Source organism: Lytechinus variegatus, chromosome 6, assembly GCF_018143015.1.
Source record: "Lytechinus variegatus isolate NC3 chromosome 6, Lvar_3.0, whole genome shotgun sequence".
NCBI classification, from domain to species: domain Eukaryota; kingdom Metazoa; phylum Echinodermata; class Echinoidea; order Temnopleuroida; family Toxopneustidae; genus Lytechinus; species Lytechinus variegatus.
The window spans coordinates 42,382,341-42,392,407 of NC_054745.1; the positions used below are offsets into that span (position 1 = coordinate 42,382,341).

Genomic DNA, 10,067 nt, shown 5'->3' on the forward strand with positions numbered 1-10,067 from the left:
CGGGAGTGGCATGTACAGTCTCCAAATCTATTTTTCTTTGGATTAAAGCTTGCAAAATATATATTTTGTTGAAAGAGAAATATTAAGTAGTCACTCATATCTGAATTCAAATGTTGTTTAGGTTCTGGGAACCTCTTATTGTTTTATTTATAGGAATATAAACCGATGGCGTACCTACAAAGATCATATCGATTACTGTGATTGTTTTGCGTAAATTTACTTAAAGAAAATCGCTGCAAAGAAAATAAGTGATTTTACTTAAAACTGAAAAAGTTACAAACTGAATACTTGAGAAAATTAAGGAAGTCGTTATAACATAAATCAATTCAGTAAATACCAAGGCAGTTTTAATGTACCAATGATATAGCATTCGATCTCTTTAATACGACATTGGGGTGATATCATTTCCTAGCTTCAACGTGTTTAAGACCGTCCATTTTCTTTTATATGTAGTTGGTTTGCATTTTTAAAACCTCTACGAAATCACATAAATAAAATGTTGGTAGAGAGAGAGAGGGGAGGGGGTAAAGGGGTATATATAAGGGGGAGAATGTACACGCGTGAATGAACCCTGAGTGCGTCGAAGTTCACATAACACAGAGTTATATGAGAAAGCCAAAAAAAAAATCGATAATGCTTTGATTATTATCTCAACACGCCGTTTAACGTTTGAATACATTGCTGGCATCAATGAGCACCGTGTATTCAAAAGAATGATTACTTAGGTCTCTGTTGAATAGAATGAGAGAGACTTCTGACCCTGGGCGCGTTAATCTCGAAAACAATGGACTGTCTTTTCACTGTTAATACATGCACGTTTCATTTCGGTCAATCAAAGGTTAATTTTATTTCAACTCTTCAACCTTAATGGCAGCACTTTTGTTTGTCTGGCCTAATTGCTTCAGATTATTTTCTATTATAAGAAAGAGACACTGAAGGCAAGAGGGGGAGGGGCGATGGGAAGATAGGAAGAAACAAAACTGAACGGAGAACGGAGTTGATCGAAGAACTGAAGTGGGGAGGGGGGGGGCGATTGGCAGAAAAGAAGGAACAAACTGAACGGAGAATAAGGATGATCAAATGTTTGTAAAGGCCACAGCCCGTGCACTTAACGGCTGTTTTATGTGACCAGATTTTTCAAGTAAAACGTAGTAAGACACTATTATCTAAACCATACAGTTTTTTAAATCCATTAATATGCAACCCTCAAAATGAAATGAAATCCAGAATATTATCGTTATAACGTCGTAGCAATCGTACAATCGATGACGATTTTACCTTTAATCCGAAATAATTCCATGCAATTATTTAAAATTTCATTATGAGTAATTGAATAATAATGTTGAACCTCAATTAGCAAACTTTCAGGAAATGAGCAAAATGCAATTTTTCCATCAGTTCGTATACCAGTCGATCGCAACGTGAGCGAAGGCCTTTCAAGAACCAGCATTACACCGTTGTATTCAAATTATGAATCCTTTATGAAAAAAACCCCAAATAATTATTGCACCGATATGGTGCTTTGAGGATGCAATGCCTTATAGTATTTTATAATGTTTTTGAATTTGCATAAAAAAAATCAGTTTTTGCAATCGAAATTGTCGATATTGCGATGTATTAATTGTCTACATATGTTTGCTTTTTGCGACAGTTAACATAAAACATTAAGCCGTAAATCCGACGAATGAATAAGTCAAGACAATCTTACAATATTGGAGAAAACAAAGAAAATGATAAAAGAAATTGTCATGCCAATACCAGCAGCGGATCCAGCCTTCTCTATTAGGGGGGGGGGGGGGTTCTAGCCATATCGGATTGGCCGATCTAAACTGACTTTTTTTTGTTTATTTGAAGGGTTAGTCCTGTTAACCACTTCTTAGCTTTATAATATAAATCAACATAAGTATAATTATATTTCAAATATTGCGAGCGCGAGCTATTTTTCAAATTTTATCTATTTTGTCCAAAAATTTGTTTGTGATCCTGAACAAAATTTTCAGATCAGAGCGTTACATATTTCAACAATCAAATAATGTGAGCGCAAAGCGCGAGCTGATTTTTTTTTAATCGTTTCTCCCTGAAGAATGGAAATTCTAAGCACTTATTGTAATCGTAAACAGGATAGGTAATTGATGCGAGCGCAAAGCAAGCGGGTAAAACATCGAGATTTAGACCTAAAAACTTGATAATCTATTATGTTTTGCAAATCATGAAGAGGATGAGTGCTTGGTAGCCTTCCTACAGTAATAATGCGTGTCCAAAACGCAAACTTGAACGAAATTTTTGGTGTTCGGATCTAAAACTTGACAATATTTTTAACACAGAACATGCTGCGTATCTCAATAGACATGAGGGCGTGTGTTTCAGATTACACCTAGAATCTGGGCATTCTTTATACATTTTTATCATGACATCGATGAGGCAAACGAGAACCATAATCTTAAGATATTGGATATTCCGACCTGAAAAATTGTGAATTTAAGCCCTATATTTCAAGCACTTTGTAGGAAAATTGTGAGATGGACAAGATATTATTTTTTACATAAAAATTCAATGTCGGAAATAAATGAACGGAAATCGAATCTATGCAGAAAGAAATGAACCAATAATAATAATAATCCGCATTTATCTGGAACTTATCACGTCGTAACGACGTCTCTTAGCGCTTTAAACATAATGATGTCATTACCCCGGTCATCGGATCCTGCCATGCTCGCATCCCTGGGGGGGGGGGGCACTCGGCAATAAAGGTGGTGGGGGTGTGCCGCGGGCGAGACAAAAAACGGGGGCCTTGGAGCGGGCTTATTGTAAAAAGGAGGGTCCTCGGAACGGGCTTCGGAACTACAAATGTTTGTGAAAACGGGGGTCCTTGGAACGGATCGCCAGCGTGTGAGTGCGTATGCATCCATATGGAACGGTCATGTGTGCATGATGCAGCTAGCGCGGCCTCCGCCGGGGGCCGGAGCTCTGCGGCCGCTTTTCACCAAAATTGCGACTCATTCAATGCGATCGGAGCGGCGTAACGAAAAATATGCGAAGCTTTGGAGCGGATTTCTCTCTTCTTTTTTCTCGATAAAAAGAAAATGCTATGCCTTGGAGCGGCTTTCTTTGTTCTTTTTCTCAACAAGCCAAAAATGCTATGCCTTGGAACGGAAATTTGAGTGTGAAAATGGGGGTCCCCTCCGCGGCACATACCCACTATGCATTATATACTGAGTGCCCCCCCCCCCCGGGGCTCGCATACGGTGTATGCACCTTCTCCACTCCGTGGAGAGAATTAAAGGAATTCCAAACTTGAATCCATTAATAACGATACTATCGATAGAAAGAGCAGCTCAGACGTAGCCTTAGTCACAAAATAGTATAATTGTCAAATCTTAAATTAAGATAAGACTGTAATTATTCTGATATGAATTGAAAAACACATCTAAGAAAACTAATAGAGGTAAAATATGCATCTTATATACTTATAACATGAAGCATTCAATTCCCGAGAAAAGGAAGTTATGAATAATTAATTTAATTACAAAAAATCGCATGTGGACGCTCAAGATGATGATTTATTACGTCACTATCTCCGATTTAGTTGAGAAACGGGCCCCAGGATATATTTGTAGCATGCAGGTGGAATGGCAGATCTATACGGCAGGACGCGGGAGGCATGACGGATTAGAGCAATAGGTGACAAGCTGCGGGCGGAATGGTGGATTAATTTGGAAAAAATTTGCGCGGCAGCACGCAGGGGGCATGGCGGATTATTTTTTGGAACGACCGGTGGTAGGCTGCAGGGGAATGGTGGATTAATTTATAGAGATTAATAGCGGCAGCACGCAGTGGGCATGACGGATTATGTTTAAGAGCAAGTGATGACCGCCTGCAGGGGGCATGGGGTTCTTAATTGGGGCGTGCTTTAGGGATAGCCTGCAGGGGGAATGCTGTGATATTTTTGCTCTCATCCCTTAACTCAAACAAACCAAACATTACTTCATTTCCAACCTATCAGAAGTGAGCATGAATAGTCTGCAGACACAGACCCTATTTTTCTTGCAATTTGCATAGTGCATAATACAGAGTCTGAAATAGTTAGACTAGATTCACTCTGTACTGTGGCTGGCTGTACTGTGATTGGCTTTGGTTAAAATGAAAAATCAATAGTCAATCTTGACGTTCATATGCCATAATAATCAGTATAATGATTGTGGGCATTAACGGAAAGACAAGACAAGACAAAAATAAGTATTCATTTTCCTTTTGAAATATTTAGATATAGGAGAGCTGAATGTATATGCTGAAGATCTGATTAGTGAAATCAGAGGACTGGAGTGGAACATGACGGGTAACCAAGGCAACCAATGGATCAAAGGTCAAATCAACCTCAACCAGGTCACCGGGTTCAGTATTATCTTTGAGGGCGTCGTCGGGACGGGTTCTACTGGTGATATTGCCATTGATGATGTATTCTTCATGCCTGATCAGACCTGTAATGGTGAGAATATATGCCTCAATTGTATTTTCTTTTGTTATTTAAAATTGCAGGGTGTTTTTATTAACCATAAAATGTTTGTGATTTACCAGAGCTACTTTATGTTTATTGGCCAAAACAGCAACAGAATGATATGAATCTGCATAAATTGACCTTCTTGAAGTCAAATATTTGCCTAAATGGAAGTAATTCTCAGATCAGATGCTGCAAAATATGTGTTATTTACATCTTCTATATCAAACTTTGCTTAAGTCAAAAATATTTTTATTGTTTCAAGAGATAGACAGATTCACTGGATATGTATTATTATGTTGGCTTTGTGAAGTCAAAGCAATTGAATACATAGACTTTACCCTTGACATTGTATTGTTCATAATTGTTGTAATATGTGTTATGCCACTTGACTATTGGTATATGACACATCCTGAGGGCTTTTTCATTAAGCTGCTTGTAAAGTTAGCATGGCTATAGATGCCTTGTGATCTGTTTTATGGCAAATGGTACATTTCTATGTAAATGATTAGCACCTAGGGACATATTCCAGTCTCACACAAAGTTGTGCACAACTTAGAAATAATATTACAAAGTACCAACCTTAGTTCTGTAACAAAAAAAAATTTTCAATGTACATAGAACAAATTTGAAGATACATTGCATTGTTCGTCATTACCATCATTCACCTTTGCCAACAGGTTCACTGCTTCTAAACCCATCATCTACGTCAATTCCTTACTCTTCTTCCTATCCATCAACTTCACACACTCTCTATCTGTCCTAGTCAGTTTTCCCATTTCATTTTAGCTCAGGTACCATGTTCATCTTCCATACAGCATCTAAAGCACCTTGTACACCATTCCTTTCATCTTCCATACAGCATCTACAGCACCTTGTACACCATTCCTTTCATCTTCCATACAGCATCTACAGCACCTTGTACACCATTCCTTTCATCTTCCATACAGCATCTACAGCACCTTGTACACCATTCCTTTCATCTTCCATACAGCATCTCCAGCACCTTGTACACCATTCCTTTCATCTTCCATACAGTATCTACAGCACCTTGTACACCATTCCTTTCATCTTCCATACAGCATCTACAGCACCTTGAACACCATTCCTTTCATCTTCCATACAGCATCTACAGCACCTTGAACACCATTCCTTTCATCTTCCATACAGCATCTACAGCACCTTGAACACCATTCCTTTCATCTTCCATACAGCATCTACAGCACCTTGTACACCATTCCTTTCATCTTCCATACAGCATCTACAGCACCTTGTACACCATTCCTTTCATCTTCCATACAGCATGTACAGCACCTTGTACACCATTCCTTTCATCTTCCATACAGCATCTACAGCACCTTGTACACCATTCCTTTCATCTTCCATACAGCATCTACAGCACCTTGTACACCATTCCTTTCATCTTCCATACAGCATCTACAGCACCTTGTACACCATTCCTTTCATCTTCCATACAGCATCTACAGCACCTTCTACACCATTCCTTTCATCTTCCATACAGCATCTACAGCACCTTGTACACCATTCCTTTCATCTTCCATACAGCATCTACAGCACCTTGAACACCATTCCTTTCATCTTCCATACAGCATCTACAGCACCTTGTACACCATTCCTTTCATCTTCCATACAGCATCTACAGCACCTTCTACACCATTCCTTTCATCTTCCATACAGCATCTACAGCACCTTGTACACCATTCCTTTCATCTTCTTTAATGACAATGTACATGTAATACTGGCAATCAGTTTCTAAGTTTTACGTTATGTTCCATTCACTAATTTTTCCAGACACTAGTCCTGTCAACTGTGATTTTGAGGAAGATTGGTGTGACTATTCCCAAGATGACAGTGAAGATTTTGATTGGAGTAGAATGCAAGGGACATCTCAACCTGATGATAAATATCCTAAGATTGATCATACACTAGGAGATGGTACAGGTGAGACATTCACTCCTTTTATCAGTACTTTGATTTGAGTTTGATTTGAATATTATTCTCATACTTCAAAGAATAAATAACATCAACAGAAAAGAAGAAAAACATTTGATATGAGTCACATGTATGACCATTGTATTTTCCTGATTCTTAATATCTTTATATAATTTTTACCATTAGTGTTCTGACCTGGATGGGGTTGGGAGGTTTGGGAGGAAGACCTGTGGGTTATGGCTATTAAGGTAGCCTTTTCCATACCAGGCAGCCTCTCCAACTCTCATCCAGGTCTTATTTTCTCTATCATGTATCACGTGGTACTTCTTTATGTTTTTTGAAATGCCAAATAAAATTAATAATAATAGTAACATAGAATACAGAAGATTGTAACAATAAATTGAAAGTGAACTAAGTGAATCTGCATAAAAAGCAGTGACTGCAAAGTCAATAGTTTCTTTTAAATGATTATTAGCAATCAAGGAGATTTGACACACAGAAAAGTCACAGACTACATTTGAAGAACCAAACAGTGATTTTACAATTTTCATTCCATTGCCAATTTCATAGTGTTAAATGAATTACTGAAATTACAAGAATAAATGGTTTGTGAAGTTTCAAATGTTTTTGAAACATTCGCTTAGATTATGTTTATTTAGAGATGTGGTTATTGGTCCCTAATCAAAAGATGCATTTAATACACCTGTCTCTTTCTCATATTGTTTTCTATTTTTCTCTCTTAGGCTGGTACATTTACATTGATACCTCTTCTCAGTCTACTGGTGACATTGCCCGTATTCTTACCCCACTCCAACCTGTTACATCACAACAATGCCTCATTGTATGGTACCATATGTTTGGCGCCTCACTAGAAACTCTGAATATCTATTTAAGAAGGAATGATGCAAATGATAGCTATGTTGGTGATCTAGTATGGACAACACAAGGTGACAGGGCAGATCAATGGATTGAAGCACAGATAAGTGTTGCTGAAGCTGTCCCATACCAGGTAATTAGCCAGAGTTTGTTAAAAGAATATTATACTCTTGTTTGGTATAGAAAGGCTATATTTCTAATTGCTACATTTCAAAAAGCTGTTTGTAAGTTAGACAAGCACATATTTCAACAATTTAACACTTAAAAATATTATGCTGAGGTAACTCCCATCCCGTCTGAACTTGGCAAAGTTGCTTTCTGTTCCATCAATGTCAAGCTGGTATCCAATGACAAATGAAAAAATTTTATGTCTAGGTTAATCAGTCATTGTGGCTGACCATTATAGACGACAGAAATTACTCTCAGTTGTTTTTTTTTGGAGGGGGGGGGGGTTAAAGTGGAGATAATGGCAGAGGTGGGATTTGAGCTCACAACCTTTCAATCATGAATCTGATACTCTAACCACTAGACCACATGTCCCACAAATATTAAGCTCTCCTGCTGTATTGAGATAAATATAGATAGCCACTGGATTAGGTGGTTAGGAATATGGTTCTCAAAGTGATGCCGGTTTTTAACTATATTTTTAAGTGGCGCAGTTCTGAAGGATAATGGTCACATCTGTGTCACTGAGGGGGACCATAGTTTCACCAAATTTTCTTATCGAAGGAAAGGAAAATAGGTAATCGATCTAACAATAAAGAATTACAATCTTTGAGTGAAAACTTATTGCTTAACAATTTTGTGAAGTTGGTCGAATCTGTCTTTGGTCACACGACAGTTTTTCAATCGATCACCTGTTCAGATTAACATTTTGACAGATACTGTATAAGAAGCACTCTGTGGAGGCAGAATATTATTGGCAAAAGGAAGCAAGTGACTCGAGTCAAATTTGAGTTATTGCTGTTTCTGAAATACCCTTTGTATGTTGCACATTCAGGCAAAATTTGGTGAAGAAATTATCGTTCTATGGAAAGATATTGAAGAAAATATGCTGTTAAAATGCATTAACGCCTATGAAAATGACGTAAACACATTGCTTATTTACAACAAATGATACTTTTCGTAACTTGCTTCCTACAACATAGAATCAGTTGGCATTGTAATGTGTGATTCTGTTTGACTATAGGTTGTATTTGAAGGTCGAGTTGGTAGTGCTTATACTGGTGATATATCTTTAGATGACATTTCAATGATTCACGGGTACTGTCCAGGTATGTAAAAACAAACTATAAAAAAAGACTTAGTGTCATAAACAGTGTTAGCAAACTAACAATTCAATTCAATTCTTTATTTCATTTCCAATCAAACAAAATACAAAGTTGAATAAATTAGATACAATTGAAGGATTTACATTTTAATGAAAAGCAGTAAGGAAGTGGAATGATGGGAGTTCACTAAAAGTAATGCTATAAATTGTGAATCTCCCTTGATAAATTGGGTACTTAATATGATATATGGCAATTCCATAAAATAATCAACCTTTTTGTCCATCCGATCCCCCATTTTTCTTCATTCTTACTTCACTTCATTAACTGACCAAGTCATGGTCCTTTGAGAACATTATACAGACTGTCAAAAGAACAAGAAATCAAAGATAGAAAATTTCATGAAGGTCTGGCCCACATATACATGTAGGGGGTCAGACATACAGATTTTATGGTATTGCTCATATGCATATATCATATGAAAGAAAGAAAAGCTATCATTCCTATTCTATAGTTTTGTACATATGATATTTTTGGGTTAATATAATAATGATAATGTTAGTAATGTTAGTAATAATGTCATTGAAGATTTGTATTTGTCATATATCATTTTATATGTTCATATCCTCATGATATTAGTGATATTTATTTTTTCTAGAGTGTCATGAGTCTCTTATAACTGTTTGAGAAGGACACTTTGCAAATGTTTAAATCATTAGCATTATTTACAGCATGTTTTGAGTGCTTTAGCAAAATACATGAAGGAACAACTTACCCATTGTAGTATCCTCATTAAGGGTGTATTGGACTTTTTTTCTTTATGTATAATTGTGGGCAAATCAGTTAATTATATCTTATTTTGTCAATTATATTTCGTCTAATTCCTTTAGGGGAGGTTATCTAGAGAAACTTTATTTTGGGGTTTTTATAATTTCTCTATTTCGTCTGTTGGTTAAAATGATAACTTATTGTATACATATATATTTTATTTGAAAGACTTGTAATACATGTACTTGAATATGGTAAACATTTGTTCAATTATGTATTTCATGAATTTTTATATTGTGATTTTTAATTGGAAATAAATGAATTAAACTTGAACTTAGATTATTACCCTATGCTGACCATCTGGGATGGCAACTCAAATCGCTCGTATCTCAAGGAAATGGAATATTATTATTATTTATTTACAAGTTCTGATTTTTTTCTCCAGGAACACCAGGTTGTGATTTTGAGGATCCATTCCTATGTGGTTATTCACAAGATAGTATTGATGATGACATAGATTGGATGTACTGGCAAGGATCAACACCTACACCTAATACTGGACCATCATTTGATGTAACTTATGGGACACAAGCTGGTAAATCATTTATATTCTTCAAATTGGCAACAACTGTTTTTCCATTTTAACCAATTGAGCCCTATTCCTGATTTGAATTTACTTAAATTCATTGCACTTATTTTATTCTTCA

The 10,067-nt window shown here is 36.5% G+C and overlaps 1 protein-coding gene across 1 annotated transcript in view; it reads left to right on the forward strand.

The window, feature by feature from the left end:
• Window positions 1-10,005, forward strand: part of LOC121417856 (MAM and LDL-receptor class A domain-containing protein 1-like) — a 35,989-nt gene extending 25,984 nt beyond the window's left edge. Inside the window, exons 13-18 of the mRNA XM_041611589.1 lie at window positions 4,265-4,486; window positions 5,358-5,504; window positions 6,308-6,457; window positions 7,192-7,457; window positions 8,514-8,598; window positions 9,806-10,005. Coding sequence (XP_041467523.1) covers window positions 4,265-4,486; window positions 5,358-5,504; window positions 6,308-6,457; window positions 7,192-7,457; window positions 8,514-8,598; window positions 9,806-10,005 — 1,070 coding nt within the window. The remainder of the gene's footprint in view (window positions 1-4,264; window positions 4,487-5,357; window positions 5,505-6,307; window positions 6,458-7,191; window positions 7,458-8,513; window positions 8,599-9,805) is intronic.
• The last annotated feature ends 62 nt before the right edge of the window (window positions 10,006-10,067 follow it).